General features: G+C 39.9%; 1 protein-coding gene across 1 annotated transcript; it reads right to left on the bottom strand.

Moving 5' to 3' along the window:
* Positions 1-443: 443 nt before the first annotated feature.
* LOC125889115 (chitinase-3-like protein 1) lies at positions 444-18,900 on the bottom strand. The gene is made up of 15 exons (XM_049576846.1): positions 18,890-18,900; positions 18,570-18,625; positions 18,430-18,457; positions 16,202-16,272; positions 15,762-15,966; positions 15,599-15,652; positions 15,153-15,155; positions 13,506-13,671; positions 10,641-10,765; positions 10,417-10,519; positions 9,758-9,940; positions 5,548-5,664; positions 5,325-5,457; positions 2,978-3,162; positions 444-677 (listed from the first exon to the last, which is right to left on the bottom strand). The coding sequence occupies exons 1-15, from the start codon at positions 18,898-18,900 to the stop codon at positions 444-446; spliced, it is 1,674 nt and encodes a 557-aa protein (XP_049432803.1).
* Positions 18,901-20,308: the final 1,408 nt, after the last annotated feature.

The raw sequence follows: 20,308 nt of genomic DNA, 5'->3' as shown, positions 1-20,308 counted from the left end.
GGATACTGTCCACTTTGGTGCAAGAGGAGGCATATAAAAAACAAGATAAAATAAAATATATGAAGGGCAGAACAATGTATACAATACAATATATACAAAATATACAGAATATACACTTAAGTGTGATCTAAAGTGCAAGTGATAAATGGATTATTGTTGGTGATAAATATATTGTTCATTGCACATGACCCATTGTGGAAGAATAAAAGGCAACTAATCAGATGAGGTTTGTATTGATTAGTGCCATTGCCCTGCTATTACAGCTATCCCTGAGTCTATTTGTCCTTCAGTGCCCTGCACTCTCTCAGGATGCTACGTGCCCTCTTGAGACAGCGGGTACTGTAGAGGTCCTTCAGGGAGGGTAGAGGGTCGCCAGTGATTTTCTGGGTGGTGTTGATGACCCTTTGTAGTGCCATCTTGTGCGCCATGGTGCAGCTGGAGAATCACACAGAGATACAGTATGTCAGCACACTCTCAATGGAGCAGCAGTAGAAGACGGTCAGCAGCTCCCTCCTCAGGTTGATCCTCCTGAGGATCCTCAGGAAATGGAGACGCTGCTGGGCCTTCTTCACGGCCGCCGAGGTGTTAGTGCTCCACTGGAGGTCTGCGTCTATGTGCACACCCAGGAACTTGAAGCTGGGCACCCTCTCAACACCCTCCCCATTGATGCAGATGGGCTGCAGTCAACGATTAGTTCCTTGGTTTTTGAGAACCAAATTGTTGTCTGCACACCACCCCACCAGCCTTTGGACCTCATCCCTGTATGCAGTGCTTTATGTGTAAGGAAGGGGCAGAATAAGCAGCATGTATTGTTTACTATGCATTTTCCCTTTATTATTTGTGGAGCACATTGAGTTCTTGCTTATGGAAAGGCCAGTATTTGAGCAGTGTTTTCTGTGCATTTACAGTAGCTAAATATTTTGTACCTATCTTGTTCAGTGTTTGTAAAATGTGAATTTCTGTGCGTTGTAAATAAATTACTTTTATTGAAAGATGTCATCCCACCTTCAGTGTTGTTGCTCTGGATCTCGGTGTAATTCTGTCTATGCATCCTCTATCTGTCCTTAAAGATAGCTGGAGAGAAATATGCACATTTCCCTGGCTCACATTCATCTACAGTCCTTCCCTGGATCCAGGAAGGCCAATGCCAAGTATGGACATGTGATTTTATTGTTGTATTCTAATTATGGCAGGAAGTTCTCCTGAACATTAGCCCTTTTGGGACAATTCACCCTAAAATCAAAACTACTTACTGTAGTGCTGTTTATCGAATTAATAGAATGCTTTTGAGAGGTTGACCAATAGAGCTGGATGGACATGTTTTCACCACAAGAGGGCAATGAAGCTTTTCTGCTGAACCTTTCTCACTGGTAGCAGAGAAAAGAGTACACAGACACACTGTTCCAACCCTCGTCACTTGGTGACACCAAAAGCTGATACATTTTGAACACTTGTATCTTTCACCTTAATGTATTGATTTGCGGAGCAGATAATAGCCGTGAGGTTCAGATTAATAATTTTGTGACGCATTTGTGATGATGATCTCTCATGCTGTCCTTTAAAACATATTTCGGTTCTTGGTATTTCACATTTTTTTGTGTTTATTACATGTACATGCATGAGCCTGAAATAGACATTGTGGTGGTTAATCCCTTTCTGCATATCATTTTTATGGCACCCCTGGGTGACCTTTTGAGGTAAGGCCTGTTACATGCCACTCTGTGAACTGGTGTATTCTACAACCTTTTCTTCTTGTATCTCTCACAGCAAGTGTAACTGATTCAGCTCCTGACCAAGAGGAAAACTACATCCTCACCCTCCATAACCAACCACCATTTTATTTACTTTAATTCCATTTTATTATTTACTTTTCTTTGTTTTTACAGGCAGTCTGAACAGAGCATTACTGTGTTTACTCTGCATTATGTTAACTGTACCATTATGCTTCTGAAAACCAGTTTGATTATATTGCTGTAAGTGCACAAAAAACATGAAGCAGAGATATCTGTTTTCACAAAAACCCTCCAATGCATTTTCTGCAGCAAACAGACTTGAAGGATTTTTACAGTGATGATTTAGAGGTGTTACTGTCATGACAACAGAGCAGCAGTAAAGTCAAAGTTAAAGCTAAATCAAGTCTTTCTACCGGTCAGGCTCATCACTGCTTGCAACTCTTTATAAAGCCTCAAATGTTCCCCCAAAGTTACAGATGAAGTAGCCCTAATCAAATAAATACAGTAAGTTGATGATTATATAAATTAGTCATTACATAGCTTATGGCAGGGATACTCAACTTAGGGCCCAGGGTGCCAGGTGGCCCCTCCCAACCATTTTCTGATTTACAATGAAACTTGTACTGTAAATGTAAATAAGGTACCAGAGTGCATAAAAAGCATCAAAATAGAGCTAGCTTATCAGCCCCCTGGACCCTCCCACAGAGGTTTGGGCTAAACCCTGAATGACCTCAAATATTAGAAATGCCCCTGCCTAAGCCTGACCTATGCGGGTTGCTGTGACTCCTCCCTGGCCTCCTGTCATTTTGCAGAGGTGGCCCCAGGCAAAGCAAGTAGTATCCCTGGCCTACATGAATCACAGCTCTCAGTGATAATCTCATGACAGTTCATGACAGCTACTGTGTACATGTGTCTGAACTCTGCGTTGTATAAAAAATACTTCTTTGACTTATGCAAAGTCAAAGAAGTATTTGGTCCTGTTTGCCAGCTTTAAAAGTTTTTTTTTCATAGCAAACCAGGAGTTTTATTTACAGTACACTAAGGCTGTACAAAGCAAAATTCTCTGGAGTCCACAAACTAAACAAAAGGAGCTGAGTCGCTGTTACAAAGCTAACTAGAACTAAAATCTGTGATGGGATTATTGTCACTCCACTGCTGTGTTCTGTTCCCAGGGTGTGGCACTTTGTGACATATGTCTTCTTCAGCACACATCTGTAGAATGTCTTTGGATTGTCTGATCTTACATACAATCCATCAGCTCTGCGTGTGCAGAAGCTGCTGACAGGATACACAACGGTGATGTTATGGAAGCAGCTGGTGTCCAGTTTGGCTGTGATGACTGGGTCCTGTGTGGGCTGTGTGCCCTCAGATGGAGAGGAGGAGTCTGTGGGGTGAAGCACTGCAGGAGTTGTTTCTTGTGTTGTCCAGTCTAGGAAAAAACCCAATAGAAAAACAGTGTGATTTAAATTATAATTTAATTTTTCAATAATTTAAATTTATTTACCAACAAAAAAAGGGTATTTTTGAGGGGGAATCCCACCAATTTTACACAAAAAAGTTTCAATTTACACATCATGAGCTGTACTGTGTCAGCTTGTGAAAACAGCTGAGTGATCGCTATGTCTGTGGCTCTGGAGGAGCTGTGACTGAGAAAATAATAGTTTTGTGCATTATGGGAAATGCAGGATTCAGTGTTTTAGAGCTTAGCTCACACTATGGACTTGACTTGATCTCATGGTAAAAACGATGACAACCTCTTAACAGCCCATTGTGTGGTGGTGGCACATAACATGTTAAATTACATGGTTGTGCCACGGTTAGATTTAAGCGAGATTTAGAGATGTAACTACACATCGTGACGATGCAGACCTCTCGCTATTGTAAGCTGAAAACCATTTCCCTTAGTGGAAATGAAGCTTTTATTTACTTTTACTTCACAGATAAGAAATAATAAATTGTAAAGACAATAAAACCTCCACAAAACAGCATTTTAGGCCTTATCCAAGCTTCATATGAGTAGTCTAGAAGAAATAGTAGCTATGCGCTAGGCTACTTTATACAATGTAATGTGTGCTAATACCATTAGCATGTTGTATTTCTTTGGAAAATGTGCTTATAGTATAAGACAGTTGCTTTGACAGTGAAACTTGTGAGCTGTTTTGTGACGTTACCTTTATTAAATGTTGCTCTTGTTCCTGGCTTCATATGAGTAGAGGAAAAGTTTGGTAGCCGCTAGGCTAATTTATACAATGTAAAATGCCATAGGCTTGTGCTAATAACATTAGGATGTTGTAGCCTATTTGTAAGGAAAACGTGTCCAGATAAAGACAAGTGCTTTGTCTGTGAATGCTGTGAGTTATAATGAAGCAGATTTCAGTCAGGAGCACTTGAGTCAGGAAACTTTATTTCTATTTGCAGTTTTACATTTGGCGGTATGGCTCTGTTCTGGGACCTCTCTGCCTTTCCTTGGGCCTATACAGAAAGCCTCTCCCACACGCCTACGTGGAAAGCATAAGGTGGAGAGAGAACACCTCTCCGCCCTTCTACGTGCATGCGTGGAAAGCCTTAAGACAGAGAGAGCAAACCTCCCTGCCCTCCACGTGCAAAAATGAGGAAAGCCTGAGGCAGAGAGAGCAAACCTCCCTGCCCTTCCATGCACCAACATGGAAAGCCAAAGGCAGGGAGGGCAACAGCAATGTAGACGTGCAGCAGAAATGGTCAAATGCCAGAGCGATGCTGTCGTGGCACTCATGCGTTCCCAAGCACCTATTTTCAGGGTGTGACAGCTGCACCCTGAGATGAACAGAAGTAAACTTTTGTGTCGCAGCAACACGCATCGCATGTCATGTGACAAGGAAAAACCAATCACAGCCAGCAGACATCTTTCCCTCCTGCCATAAATATCAGTCTCTCATTAATATGTAGGAGAAGTTGATTATTTTAGTGCAGGGCTACCCACAGCTGTACATCTTTTCAACAGTATTTCTCATCCTGATGAGTGACTCTCAGCCACACGTCACCATCATCCAAAGCCAACCACAAAAAGCACCGCCAGACTTGCAAAATAGACATGAGCCTACATTTAGCACAAATTTAGCAGAGCTGACAGAGAGGCAACTATAATTGTCTGCGCCCACGTCATGAACAAAGGCAAAGAACAGAGAAATTTGAATTACAACACACACAGCGTGACTTCATTCTCAGCTCAGGACTCCATCACTCCACTCTATCTTTACATAGCAAACAGTGGTTTGCTGCTATAATAATGTTCTGAATGTTGCATACAGAACCTTAAAGTAATCAGTGATTCTAGATGAGATGATGATTATTTCTAGTGGTGTGAGGAGGAGTCCTCTTTTGTCAGCTGGCCAAAGCAGATAGCTTTTGTAGGATGCTACAGGATCCTTTAAAACAGTGGTTTCCAGTCTTATGGTCATAATATAAAGTAGAGTAATATGGTGATTAATGGGACAAGAGAGAAATAAAAACCTGGACCTGTGAGCCACAATCCCTCCAAATGTCTGCATGTCATAGAACTGAATTATAACGAATTATAACAAGTAAAGAAAATGTAAAGTGCCATAGCCTCACCTTCACTGAGTTTATATTTTAATTGTGATATCAGTGGATATTTGCCCTGTTCACAGAACTGTCCAGAAAAGTCATCCATATCCAGAGTCCACACAGCAGCTCCTCCCAGCCGCTTGCTCTTCAGATAGTCCACCTGTGAGACAGTCAGACGTTACACAATAAAACTCACATGTAGAGAGACTTGCTGAAATATGTGCGTTTTTCCACAACAGTCATACTGAACCTTGGCATTATAGCTCCTCTGGTTATCAAAGCCGACCCACTGACTGCCTTTGACAGCGTAGGGAACTTTCTGACCATCAATCCAGTGCACTGAGGTACCTCTCAGGAAGGAACACGTCTGGTAAAGAAACATCAGAGCAGAGTGGTGTTTGTCACAGTTAGAAAAAAGGTGTTGTATTCATGCTGATGAAGCTGGAGTGGTACTAGCAGCACTTGTGGTAATAGCGGAAGAGGCTGTAGTAATGGTATCACTAATACTAGAACAGCTGCAGCACAGCAGCATTAGTAATGGTAATAATAGTTGCACCGGGGACACAGTTTGAACTGCAGGCGATATGGCACCCTCGGGCCTATAAGGACATGCGCATAATAAATAACTCAAAAACTGATTTCTTTGAATGATCAAAACTTTACATTTATACTGTATTTTTACAACCCTCAAAGAGTCCAATCATGCTCCTATGTTTTAAGAAAAGGCACAGTTGTTCATTTGTCATGCCTGATGGATTTTCTCTCTTCTCGTCCTTTTTGTGGGAAAAAAGTCTACAAGTTAATGAAAGCAAGCAGTGGAAAATATGTCAGCATGACAGACTGCAAAGAAATATGCATGTCTCCTTAAATGACATCACTGACAGCTTTCTGAATAAAGGGATGAAGGACTGGATTTGTGTTACTGTTTGGCAAATCTTCAGTCAGTCTCAAGCATGTCCCAAGGTACTGTTATGAGATTCAAGCAAGTTGAGTCCCTGCTACAAGTCAAGCAAGACAAGTCAAGTCATATAAATTTCTGTCGATCTGGTCAAACGTTAGCTAGAAAGCCAATAATCTAATAAATTACGTAAAAGACACACTCATGTACCTTTCTTTGCCGGTTTTGAATTGATTAATCAAGTTCAATGTTCTAGTAGTCATGTCACTAATTTTTTGAGCTGTAGACCTTACTGATGTTTTCTTCTTACTCCCATCATCAACAAAGTAATCCCCAAATCCAGATTTCTTTATTATTCCCCATGATAGCTGCCTTGTGCATTGGTCTCTGCTGCAGCCCAGTAGGTTACCGGGTTTGCCCACATTAAAACATTTCAAAAACAATATGTAACTTCTCAATATTTAAAAAAATGCATTCGAATCATCTGTCTCAAGTCGAAGTCAAGTCTCAAGTCATGAATACAAAGTGAAACTAAAGATGAGTCTTTGCTAATCAAATTGGCAACTTGTCTTACTTGAGTCAAGTCATGTGATTCAAGTTTCCCCACCTCTGCTGTTTGGCACCAGCCCATTAAGTGAAGTCATACAATCCAAGTTTGGGCAATAAAAAGGAAGTCTGATCTGAACTGGAACCAGCAGGCAACACTCACCATGACAAACATACTGTGGTAAAAATGTATTAGACATAAAGGAATGTATGACTGGTGTACTGTCATGGTTTTGTATTCTGAGAGGCCTCAGAGACCACACTTGCTTGTATGCTTTATGTGAAGAGGCTCTGGCTGTCCAGAGATTAAAGGGAACCTATTGTTTTCTTTATTTTCTGTCAAATATATTATGTTACAGTCATTTTAAACGTGGCCAAAGTTTCAAATAATGAGGTAAACATATGTAAACGTAATCCCTGTGAGGAAATACCCCAGGCTTCAGACTGTTGAGCTGGCAACAGATTTCTTTATACAGTCACCTGCACCAGGCACATCAGATTTGTGTTGTGATAGACACGTAAGGACGTTTGAGACTCATCGAGTTTATTCTATTGTTCATCAAAGAGAAGACTGACATAACATACCCTCCAAACATACCTCTCTTCCTCTTGATTAATCGCCATATGCATAAGTGGGGTCAAAAATGACCGCAAGGGTTGTTTTTCTTCAATATCTATGGAATTAAAAGTTTTTATCATTTCATATTCCAGGTATTCCTCATAAAACATGTTTTTGACATGAGGCCATTTGCATTTAAAAAAAATGTTATATACATTTTAAGAAATTGTTGTTTTTGTATCACTATCCCACTCTTCCATAAGTGGGGTCAAAAATGACCCCAAGCATTTCCTATGGAATATCAAGGGTTAGACCTAGGAGTCTTTGATTTTTATCAACTGTGATTGTCAGGTATACATTTACTGTCGCACTTACACATCTAATGCCAGCAGTCTCACCACCCAGGAGGATTTTTATACAGCAACATACATGTAGTATTATATTCGTTTTATATCTTGGAATACATATAATGTTTAAGCAATATCACACGAGAGGGAGTGATGTTGTACTGTATATCGTCACGGCTGTGATTCGCTGAAGACAGTTACAGCCATGAATTTAAATGAATTTAATTCAAATGTAATTTTGGGGAAAATATCCATCTTCTTGGTGTAACGCTATAGTGTCAGTCAATGTAGCGAGTGTGAGAGCTGGTTAATTAACGGTTGTATTTATACCTGTGAGTGGAGTGATTTTACTGTTACAAGTCCCAGTGATGTTATACTCTATATCAGCACTCACGGAATGCCTCTCGTCCAATCAAATTACTCGGTCGGAACTAACTGTTGTATAATATAAAATATGAACTTATTTTCAACATCCATGACTTTTGTGCGATAAAGTATAGTATTATTGGCTACGGTTACATGATAGCTTCTCATTCAGAATGAAATAAATCTGAATGAAATCATTCAGAATTAAAGTTTTTCCAGGTAGTTTACATGAGAAATATTCATTCCGAATGAGGTTTTACATGGGAGATCAGTTTAATCGCCTTTATTCAGGTCTGCGCAAGGTTTGGGGCAGGGAAGGTTTCTGATTGGATAGGGGGTGGGGCGGATGTTACGTGTTTACGTTTACCGGAAGAAAACGCTGTAGTCCTCGCTCCGGATAACAAGATGCTTGACAACGCCGTTCTTAGTGCCTTTTTCGGGCGTGTTTTGCTTATATTCTTGAAGCAGCAGTACGACAACAACCTTGTTCTGCTAATGCTTCATCTGTTGAGGAGGAGAAGGGAGGTAGAAGGTCGAAGAAGGGAGATAGAAGACCATGCTGTGGCGAATGGAAACCGGTGAGTGCAACGAGTCCGACTGCTCTATCTCAGCCTGTTGCTATGCAGCCCGTTGCTATGCGCGCTATATACGTCATCGTGCCAGAAGGGCAAGGAAACGAGCATTGGCAGAAAGACCGGAATGAATTTAAAGAGGAATGAGTGTATACATGCACACAAAATTCTTTCATTCGGAATGACAAACGGAATAAACCACCCCCTTTAATCCGATTTAATTTTCAATCGGAATGACCGTTTTTCAGTCGGAATGACCGTTTACATGACCACTTTTAATCGGAATGGCCTTTCATTCCGATTAAAAGCGGAATTAAACTGTGCATGTAAACGTACTGACTGTCATCAAATTAGCCTACTTTGTAGTTTGCTAACACTAGCTAACTAGTTAACTAGTTAGCTAGTGTTAGCTAACTACAATGTAGGTACTAGTTAGCTAACCACTATGTAATGTTAGTACTGTAATGTTAGCTAGCTAATATTACTACATTTGTTGTGTAGAGATAAGCAGCCTTACTATGATATTTATAGCTTCCTTGTAAATGTGTGTGTGTGTGTGTGTGTGTGTGTGTGTGTGTGTGTGTGTGGTTAGCTAGTAAGCTAGCTAACATTACTGCATTTTGTGTAGAGATAAGCAGACTTACTATGATATTTATAGCTTCCTTGTAATAAAATCTAACCAGTTAGGTAGCCTATTATACTATTATTGATTATTCAATAAAAAGTGATAAATGAACATGTCAAACATGAAATCATTCTTTTGTTGACCAAAATGTAATAGAAATCATCATCTTTAACCAAAATTAAAGAAATTGCTTAAGTTTATCACATAAAACGCATTGATTCTAATTGGGGTCATTTTTGACCCCACTTCTGGAAGAGTGTAGGTATTGGTAGGTCATGCATCTAAGGGTTAAAATTTGTATTTCAGGCTCCCTGTAAGCTCATTTCACTACATCTTGTTTGAGACACACTGTGAAATAGTGGCAGTGGGATCGGGTAATAGGTAGCAGATAGTAGCAGTTATAGAAATTGTAGTTGTATCAGTGGTCATGCTAGCGATTGCAGTAACAGCAGAACATCTGGTCCATGGTCAAAGTTTGCATTGTTACCATGTGTGATTACGTAGACTTCTGCGCTAAATGTAGTCTATCCAAACGTCTGCTTGTTACCTCATAGTATGACCAGAGGTCAATCTGCTGGGTGAAGGGCCCTGGATTGGCAGGGCCACTGATTGGGGCTCCCAGGCCTGTTGCTGTGGTGGAGAGTGTGAAGGAACGAGCATGAGAAGGAAAACCCAGCAATAACTTTCCTGCTGGGGCTCCTTGCTTCAAGAAGAACTGCATAACATAATCCTGACAGGAGAGAAAGGGAGGAGTAGTGAGAAATGTCTATTAAACAATTCAGCTTCCTTGGGTTGTAATTGTTCAAGGGGCACTGTACAATATTCAGAGTGTATCTATCAGAGGTTGTCTGCACACTGCTGTCAACATGGAGGTGGCTGCGCGGCTAGCAGCAAACCGTGCTAATGGTGCTTATAGCGCGAGCAATGACAACGGTGCATACAGAGGTAACCGTGTTTATTGACACGGGGGCAAGACCGGAGGGTGGTTGCTACGGCGCTACCCTGTCCTGATATCAGCTGTGACCACCATATGAGTGCAGTGCAGAGTGGCAGCCATTAGCTAGCCAGAGGGATACACACAGGGATTCACATCAACATTTCAGGTTGATACATTTCAATCAATAAATAATTCTATAAATGATGATATCAAACCTTTCACTGGCCCTGTACATGACCGATAGCTTCTAAATAAAACTGGGTACTTACCACGTTAGCATTGTTTTCAGAGTAGAGTGAACTGTGGTGGGCTGTCACTTTATCTTGACCACCATTGGCATCGAAAGTCTTAACACTGATGAAGTCCAGGTACCTAAACACAAAGACACACAATTACACCCACATAAACACAGAAATAGGTTGAATTTAAGCATAATTTGATCATGTGGTGTCAAAAGTATTCAAAATGGAGCTGACATAAATCTAAGTCTTACTCTGACATCACAGAGAGCTCGTATCGTGTATCAGTAGCATCTGTTTGTGCTGCCATGGCTGCAGAGAGGAACAGCTGTGTGTTACTGCTTCCTTTACTCTCAGCTTCATAGGCCTCTGAAATCTCCTGGAAATCAATGGAAATGTATTTACGCTTCAGTCAATGTCATGAAATGTACTTCAGAACAACAAATCACATTTTGTTTTACAGAACTAACCACTTCTGATTTTTTCCCCATCTTCCAGACAGCTATTGGTAGACCTGTCCAGTTCAGTCCAGTGAAACTTAAAACTTGTAAGGTAACCCATCACACTGAACATCATATGTGATGTAATTGTTAAATGTGTGACAATCAGTTTTAAGTGATTGAAATGTCTGCACTGCATTAACATACAACAATAATCTGTGTGTGTGTGTGTGTGTGTGTGTGTGTGTGTCCAAAATATTTAGAGACAGTGCTCACTGATTAATTATGTAACTCAGAAAGTGTCAGGCTTCTTCAAGTTGATCCTCATACTTCACTGAAATGACCACAAACAAGTGGCAACCAACACACAAGTGCCTAAAACTGCAGTTTCTCTAATGTCCACTTGAGGCTGCCTCAGGCCAAAAGTGAGTCAATCCACACAACCTCCACGTAACAGCAGAAATAAACATGTTTATGGCCTGGTGCAAAGAACGGTTTTAGTGTCATGAGTTAATTTCCCTGTTCAGGACTATAGGGGGGAATTTTTATATGACTCAACATTTACCTTTTATAATGTTGCTAATGACATGGCTGCTTTGACTGACAGGTTGGTGCCATCCATTGACAAGTTGCTACCATGACGAGAACATTGGTTAGGTAACTTAACCATGGTGTAACCCATTCATGTGTGTGCGCTTGCGCGCAAGACCAGCAGAAGCACATGAACACACATGAATGTGGTGCCCATGTCTCAGGGTCTCGCCCAAGCGCGCACACGTGAGCAGTTAGAACTACAGGCTACAATGAGGTTAAAACAGAGTTCAGATGATGTTTTTCCAAACAACTTTTTATGTTGGGGCTTCAGGACACTTGGATCACTATGGACAGAGCAGTATGGAGATATTTTGTGGTTTCAATGATGTGTTTTTGGATGTTTGAATCTGGGGCGCCATAAGCCTCCATTAGGTGGAGTTGTGTTGCTACCTCCTCTCCCCTTGGATCTCTGCAAGTGTTGTGAGGACTCTAAAACTTCACCTGAGCCTCCATTGGCATATGGGTGAGTAGATAATGGCTGAATTTTCATTTTTGGATGCACTATCCCTTTAAGTGGATTTGCAGTTTAACTTTAGATATCTGCTTTATTTCACCATTTATTTTTGCAATCCGCTGTATTAGAAGTTGTGTGAAGTTGCTGCTCGAAAACTCAACATTTCCTTATTTTGCTGCTTCACAATAGAAGTTTTTAGATCACAAAATAACAGGGGACTTTTATTTTTAAGACTCTGTATGAGTTAGGCTAAAATATGTTTATTACCAAAGTAGCGGAACTTTTTTAGTGGCTTTTCTTCAATTAAGACAAGTGTAATATTACGGCAGGGAGGAAAAGTAAAATCAGAAACAGCCACAGTGAGATATTAGATGAAGAGCTGCAGACAACAGGCTCTTACTGCACCTCTGCAAAAAGCTCACCTCCAACAGGAAAACTATTTTTACCTGCCCTGCTGTGGAAAAACACATGCAGAAAAATAACAGGGGACTTGAGCTGTGGATCAGCTTGCAACTGAACCTGTTGCCCACTTCATAGAAAATACCAGGATATATATCGTATATCGCCATTCAGCCTGAAAATACCGGCAGTGGACACTAGAGAAACAGACACAACAAGGGCCAAGAAAAGAGCCAGAGAGACAGAGAACAGTATTAAGAAGGAAGAGAGGAGAAAGAAAGTGACATACTGTCACGTGTTATTTGCACGTGATGTTCTAATGTCCCTAAAAAAGAAAAGTTTTCATGAGGTTGTATTTTTTTTGTTTATATTACTGTTTTTTTTTTTTTATCTATTATGGTTTTATTGAGTGAAACATATATATTGGAATTCTGTTTTTGAATTACTGACATAGTCAGATAGCCCACTGAGAGAGGCCAAGACAGAGAAATACATTAGGAAGAGGAGAGAGAAAGAGAGAGAGAGAGCAATAGGCTGACTGATAATAAGATGCTTTTGGAGGACATGTACACATGTCACAAAGTCTTCAAAAAAATTTAAAAAAAAGAGAAAGTTTTAACTTAAGTTTGTTATAAACAGACCAACCGACCATTTTCTTGCCTGCCCATTTGTTTGGCTGACAGTTTTTCTGATCACTGAGATAACGCTGATTTGACATAAAGTAAAAAAAAAAAACAAAACAATGTAGCTTTGCAAGTAGCAAGCTATTTTTTGCCATTTTCTCGTAGTGTGCTACATTTCTCCAGGAATAGCTTCAATGTAGTGAAGCTTTATTTTGATGTAGACTATTTTATGGCATAGCTCACTACATTTTCCAAGTAGCTTGCCCAACACTGACTATTGACAATGTAAAAAGACTTCAAAAAGTATCAACACATGCTATGTTTTTTTAAACAGTCCCCTTAAAAATTGTATTTCTATTTCTTTTTTGAGGAAAATAGCATTCCTGTGAATCAAATGTATCCATCAATGCAGAAGTGTGAGAATGCACAAATTGGGGCTAACAAATGTCGAGTTTTGTTTTTTTTTTTTTTTTTACTTTTAGAATGATAATTACATTGAAGCCACAAAAATAAGCCACATTTTTGACAAGACACAAAAAAGTCTTCAAGCAGAACAGGAATTGAACGCATAGATTTCAGAGGAAAGTGTCCAGTCTTCAGTCAGTGTACCTTGCAGAGCAGAGTGAACCTGTGTATGTCCTCTGGAGGACGTTCATCAGATCCAGGGTGCTCCCAGTCCAGATCCAGACCATTAAATCCATGAGTCCTCAGGAATTTGATAGTAGACTGGATGAATGTCTGACGGTTGGCTTGAGTGGACATCATGATGGAAAACCTGCAGCAGATGTAGATGTTGATATCTAAAGAAGCAGTTTGATACCATAATGGGTGAAGTATATTGAAAACTGAAACATTTGGATTGGAAACATTCCAACATTTGGAAACATTGGCTTATTTTGGCCAACTGGGGGCAACACAAACAAGTAGTGAACACTACACAAACATCTCAGCAGCTTTTAAGTTGATCTGGTGAACTTGTTCGCAAACAACTGCATTACACATCCAGCAGTTACAGGGCTACATAATCAGTCATTTGCAGTCACATCTGTGTCCACCTGATCATTGTAAATCCACTATTCACTCTCTGTTAACTCTTTGTTCACCAGCTGGTCATCAGCTGCCTCTGTCTGCTGCTTGTTCCTGAGCAGGCTGTGTACATTGGGTTTTTACAGGTTTTTCTTTGAGAACAGCTTCCTGCAACAACGATGCTATGAGAGAGAGTGAACCAGTCACTTTAAAGGAACACTTCACCTGCAAAATGATCATTTGTACATTAATTACTCACTGGGTGCTACCATGAACTCATAAAGAAAACTTTGTTTTTGCGCATGCCTCTCCGGTGAACAGAGAAGTCTCATTCATCCAATTGTACACTTCCTGAACACTTGCATTTTTGCTGAAACATTACGATTTAAAAGACGTCAGTGCAACATTTTAGTGAAAATTCATGTGTTTGGGAAGTACCAAGCCAGTGGTATTTCATTGACAAAAACGATGACAAACATTTTCATTAATAACAACCTTTTTTTCAATGATGAAAACATGACGATGACGAGCTAAAAATAGATCTTGATAATAAAAACTAAGATGAAATCTATGTTTTATTTTCTTTGATGAGACATGACGAAAATGTTAGTAGTGGACTATCGGACACTGAAAACTGAGAACGTCCATGCGTGCAATTATCTTCAAATGCCACATTAGCAACAGGCTGGTAAACTCCAGAAAATAGTCTGCGCCAGGATGTTCTGCTAGCCCGCAAAAACACTCACACCGGAGCAGCGTTAGCCATTGTTACAAGTTGTGAGCTGTAATTCAGCAGTAAATAAGCAGGTGTGTGCGTCTGATCGGTCAGTTGCAGCGGTGGCTGTTAGCAGCTCTGCTTGCTAGCCACTAAACGGCAGTGGAGCAAGCAGCTCTTAAACCTGTCAAAAACTGCTGGAGAGATGCAAGCTTGTAAGTGTGTAGAAATTGTTTGTAGTTTTAGAAAAAAAATGTCTAAATTAAATTTTTATACAACCTGTCACTTCGATTCTAATTTCTGTTACATGGATTAGCCTAGATAAAAAAATAAAAAATTAACATATAGAATATAAAATTTCATGAATGAAAAAATTAACACTACACTGTGTCTGGATATATGAGACCTGGATTATAATATACAAGTTGTGTGAGAGTTTGCAAACAGATGTTTGGACAAAGTTTTGCGGCTGATAAACGTGGTCCCTTATGACTTTGATCATGAAGAATGTTCACTTTCTTTTTTTATTCTCCTTTCACTGTGGAGGAATGTGAGAAGTTTTCTTCAATTTCAACGGAACAAACGGTAAGTAAATGGTCATTTTGCAGGTGAAGTATCTTTTTAAGCAAATATTCTCCTCCAGAAACTCACAACTGTGCAACTACTACCAGTATTTCACTACTACTACCAGAGATATTACTACTACTACCTGTTATTCTTTTACTAATAAATGTAATTCATGCAAGTAATGTGTACTTGCAAGACTCCAGATTTATCCTATAAGATTTAATTTACATTTTTAAAATCTGTCAAAATGCTGCTCTGAAAAATAGTCATTCGTGATTGCCAAACTATCCACCTGACAACACAGTCAAATGAAACAGTTCCACTGCAGCTATTCTTGCATCCTCTCAGTAGATGGAGGAGTTTCATAAGGATTAGCAACAGGGAATCAACTCACTGAGATCCATCGTCCCCCTCTCTGACAGACAGTAAAGTCTTCAGCCTGGGGTTTCTGTTCAGGTACACAAGAAAAATGATGGTTTGATGATCGAACTGACACAACATTTTAAAATCCCAGTGCACAATGCAGGTATACACAGTTTGCATGAACCAATTATTACCTGTCTTTGAGCTCAGTGAATGATTTATAGAGGCTTTTCTCATTCCACTCATACTCAGTGATCTCATTAGCATGGTTGATGATGGCGAAGGCATAAACCAGGTGGGTACAGAGGAAGGGGTCTATGTTTTCTGGCAGGAATTTCCCCACACCAGTTCTGTATCGTGACCAGTTGGTAAAATAACATACCAGTTTGGCTGTGGCTGCTGGATCAAGAGAAGGGGAAAAAGCTTTGCAGTACAGTACTGAAATTTAATTAAAACATTCCCATTCCTGTTTTTAAAATGTGTTGCTTACCAATCTGAATAAAGAGCTGAAGACCCACTGCAAGAAGGAAAACTCCTATGTTATTACAGTCGTATATATCGCATATCACATATACAGCAAAAACTAATACAGTAAAACTATAGAAACATAGGAGCAACATTTGGAATTTCTTACCAATTATACCCGCTATTCCTGCGTTCATCTTTGTGCTGTCTGTCCTGTGGGAGTCTCCCATTGTGTGGCACCTGTGGGACAGAGACAGAAGGGTAGAAAGTGTATACACAGTGTAACGTCACCAGAGTCTCATGTCTCGTATTACTATGAGTCACATGGTACGGTATTTAAGCACTAAGTGTCTTCACCTAACACTGAAACACTGAAAGTAGACCTACAACTTACACAATGACAGATATAATGCCTGATGAATTAGTAAGAAAAAAGCTTGGTGAATTGCAGGTAAAAGTGAAAAATGAAGAAAGTTCATCAGTGTGAAAGTTTTTTTAGAGTTTGAGCAGAGCATTGATGGAAAGAGAACTATATACTGTGTTGGAGGCAGGAACCTGTTCAATAATGTTCAACTGCTGTGCAAAAAATGACTCAGGTGATCAGCACTACTTCTGCATCATTGGGCCCCACAGAGCAGGCGCACTTAGACACTTTGGCGGGCTGAGCCAGCTACTCTTGGTTTAGCGCTCCACTATCTTGAATGGGGATAAAATTTTCAAATCATGTGGCTTTATCCACTGATTTACAAATGTCTCTTTCACAATTTAAGTTTACAGGAAAGAGTTGTTTGGGGCCAAATGACATCACGTGACAGACTCAGAAGTTGTAATTCCACTGTTTGGCCCCTACTAAAAATGGCTTAAAAAGCCTGGCACACCTCCTGGGGGTCTGGTTTAGACAAGACAGCAGGCTTGCTTTGTTAGCATGTAGAAACATAGTGCCCAGTGCCCACACTCCATTTTCCACTGGTTAGTTAACATTAGCCTTTGCTACTCTGCACTGTGCACCACCCAGGTCGAGTAAGAGCTTGTTACCATCACAGTGGTGGGATGATGTTGCTGTGGAAACATGGTGGTCACCCTCCAGTCTCCTCTCAGGTAGCCCCAGTGAGCAAGCGACTTACTTTTGACTTACTGTCTTTTTTTTTTGCTGTTGTTGTTCTTTGTAAAGCGTCTTTGAGTATCCTGAAAAGCGCTATACAAATCCAGTGTATTATTGTTTATTATTATAATTATTATTAATGAGCAACACTGCCAGCTAGCTCTCATTAGACCCAGGTTGTGTGCAGTGCAGTGAACTGAAGAATAGCAAAATGTACTAGACTGACATGCGCAATCGGCCAAAAACATTCTCTGTGGTTCAATAATAAACAGTAACTGCTGACATTCCTAGTTTAAGTATGAAACTTGTTGTACTCCCTTAACAGGAAGGACTGGACTGGGACACTGATATTCTATCTACAATTTAAAGTGACCCACTTAGTTTCACCTTCAGCATTTTATCAGGAAACTCAATGCCACACCGTCCCTGCATCCTCTAAAATAATGTAATGATGATATGTTGTTGTGTATGATGCTTGACAGACACAGACTGGCAGGACAAAGGACATGTCATGCTGAAGTGATGAGCTTTCACCTCAAGGCTGAATGATGGATGAGCAGGGTAGAGGATGCACAGAGAGAATTACAGTTTCATCTATTACTTTGTTGATTTTGTGTCCATGGGTTTGAATTTGAAAACTGTTCTTTGGATTCTAAATGACACTTATGCTTTATCACAGTTTTTTTGTCTCAATATCCTTAATAAAAAAAATGGCAAAGCACAATTTAAATCTTCTGTGATGATGTAAACCTGAGGAGATCAGTCAGAATCTGGGAGTGTTTATTAAGTTATTTTTTACAATATTACTCCCAGTGTAGAATAATAAGTTACTTATTACACTACTTTTGCATTACTTTCACCAAAATGAGCCCAGAAGAACTAATGTTGATTTTAAATGGATGAGGGTTATGTTGTTTCACAGCAGGTAATCAAAGCACAGAAGCTCCACGTTATTACAGTCCATTTCAACTCCAGTGCTGCGCAGGTCTGACACATTCATGCATTCACATACACTGGTTACCACTTTGTATTAAAATACCCTTCTTATATTAATAACTGCATGATGATGTAGAACAAGTAAATAGCCTAGACCTTTTAAAACAAACAAATATACTTGGACACAGTGACGGTAAGGCAGAGGTCAAAGTCTGATAATTATGTAACAGATAAATATTTGTGGACTTATGATATGAAACACAAAAAACAAATGTTGAGGCTAGCACAACAAACGGAATGGCATGTGAGTAAGTCACTAGGATGAGCGTAAATTAATACACCAGAGCTGGAAGACCCACCTGCTGGTTCCTGGTGTGCTGTGGTCAGCTACAACAGCACCGGAGAGAGAGTTATGCATAAGAACAGGACAGTGTGCCAACATTGCTCTGCAGTTAGAGTGGATGTGATTGGAAACACATCCAACAAATACTAACATCACCTATGCCGATCAACAAAGTGGAGGCTAGCTTCTTATCTCCATTACTTTCAAACAGCCTTAGGATGAAAAAGCAGAACAGGATACAATTTATGCCGTTATATTAATGGAGACAAACATGTTAATGCACAGTACGACATAACCCAGATGTGCCTACCACTGGCACCCCTCTATGATGTAGTCTGTAGTGACCCTAGACTGTGTAAATAAGGTAGTGACATGACAACACACAACAACCTTCATGGGATATTTTTTCTGGTGGCGCACTGGTGGAAGTGGAGCGATGTGTATAAATTTGCCCCCAACACTGTCCATGGCCATACCTCAAGTCCATGTTTGAAGTTTTTGAGATAATGCTCAAGTTGTTTCACATTTCTGGCAATACTGTGTTATAGAGGTTGAATTAATCTTGCCTACAAATTATGATTTGGCTCTACAGTACAAGCACGTCAGTGTATTCAATGGGTTGTTTTAGAGTCATTACGTTCTGTAAATGTATTGTAACAATATACAACAACGTGTGTGAGATAATTCAAGTAATAGTTTGACTCAGCAACTTTCACTTGTATCAGAGCAACATTTGACCAAGAGTATCAATGGAGTTGTGTACTCTGTCCACCACTGTGTAAACAAAACATTTTTTCTGACCATTTTTGAATCCCTGCTTCTCTACTTTAAGATATTTTTTCTTTTTGTTTCTGGCAGCTATTGGTTTTAATTTCTTTATGTGTGGTGTGCAGTTCTATAAGCTGATACCTGAAACTTGCTTTACTGTCACTCATCTCAGTGAGACTGAGGTCTGCACTGATATTTGTGAAAATGCATCATTTTTGTTGTGAGGTAATGGAGTTTAAGTACAGACTGACCTGAAAAGTGTGACTTGAGGTTGAATTCAGTGGCTGTCCTCTGAGAAGAAGCAAGCAGAGCCATGTTTTGACCTCGTAAGGTTTGGTTTTCACAACATTTTTGGTGTAATATTCCTTTAAATGTTCTCTTTCTCTGCAAAGTTGCAGGAACCAGTTGAAACAAAGTCCTCTATAGATGCAGGCCACATAAAAGTGCCACACTCAAGCTGGCACAAATTGCACCTTGTGGTCAGTAATTTAGTGACCCTTGTTACGCCAATAATTGATTTTGGTGATAACATTTATCAATAACAGTGACGTCATTGTTATCTGTGGGCTATGGCAAGTTCATTGAACAAAGTCTGTTAAATTGCTTTTGCTGTAAATGAGTACATGAGGTCCTGAGGTCTCCTTGCTAAATTCTCCTTATCCTGGACTGAACCCCAAGGACGTGCACGACAGTTATCACCGAGTAGGCTGGAGTAAACCTTAATTTTATGATGGCATGTTATCCTCTTTGTTGTATTTGTTATGCTTTATATCAGGTTATGTCCTCTTTGTTTGATCCCTGCAGGGCTGTATCTAGTGATGCATCAGTTCAGCAATTTGTATTGTATCTTTGAGGGGTAGCATTACAGGAAGAAGCAAAAACAGTTGAGATAGTTCCTGTCATGAATCATAAAAAATAGTTCAGTATCAGTATCAGGATTATAATGTTGTCTGAGGTTTCAGCTGCATCTTTAGTGTTGTGATTTCTCACCACTGATTTGACCAACCAAGCAACCAGCTAGGTAAACAACCACATAACAACACAACAGCTGACAGCGGCAAAACATATATTTACAGCCCAGTTTATTTTGTTGCTTTTTTTTCTCCTCATGTTATGTTTTTTACTCA

Source organism: Epinephelus fuscoguttatus, linkage group LG1 (genome assembly GCF_011397635.1).
Source record: "Epinephelus fuscoguttatus linkage group LG1, E.fuscoguttatus.final_Chr_v1".
In the NCBI taxonomy this organism is placed as follows: Eukaryota; Metazoa; Chordata; class Actinopteri; order Perciformes; family Serranidae; genus Epinephelus; species Epinephelus fuscoguttatus.
The sequence above is the reverse complement of the archived record's forward strand: the minus strand, read 5'-3'. Positions and strand labels throughout refer to the sequence as shown.

Bases quoted from the DNA above. Each gene is read 5' to 3' on its own strand.
- LOC125889115 (XM_049576846.1), bottom strand. The intron at 9,941-10,416 runs GTAAGTACCCAG...CTCTCCTGTCAG, and splicing joins CTGAAAACAATGCTAACGTG to GATTATGTTATGCAGTTCTT. The intron at 3,163-5,324 runs GTGAGGCTATGG...GTTTTTTCCTAG, and splicing joins AAAATATAAACTCAGTGAAG to ACTGGACAACACAAGAAACA.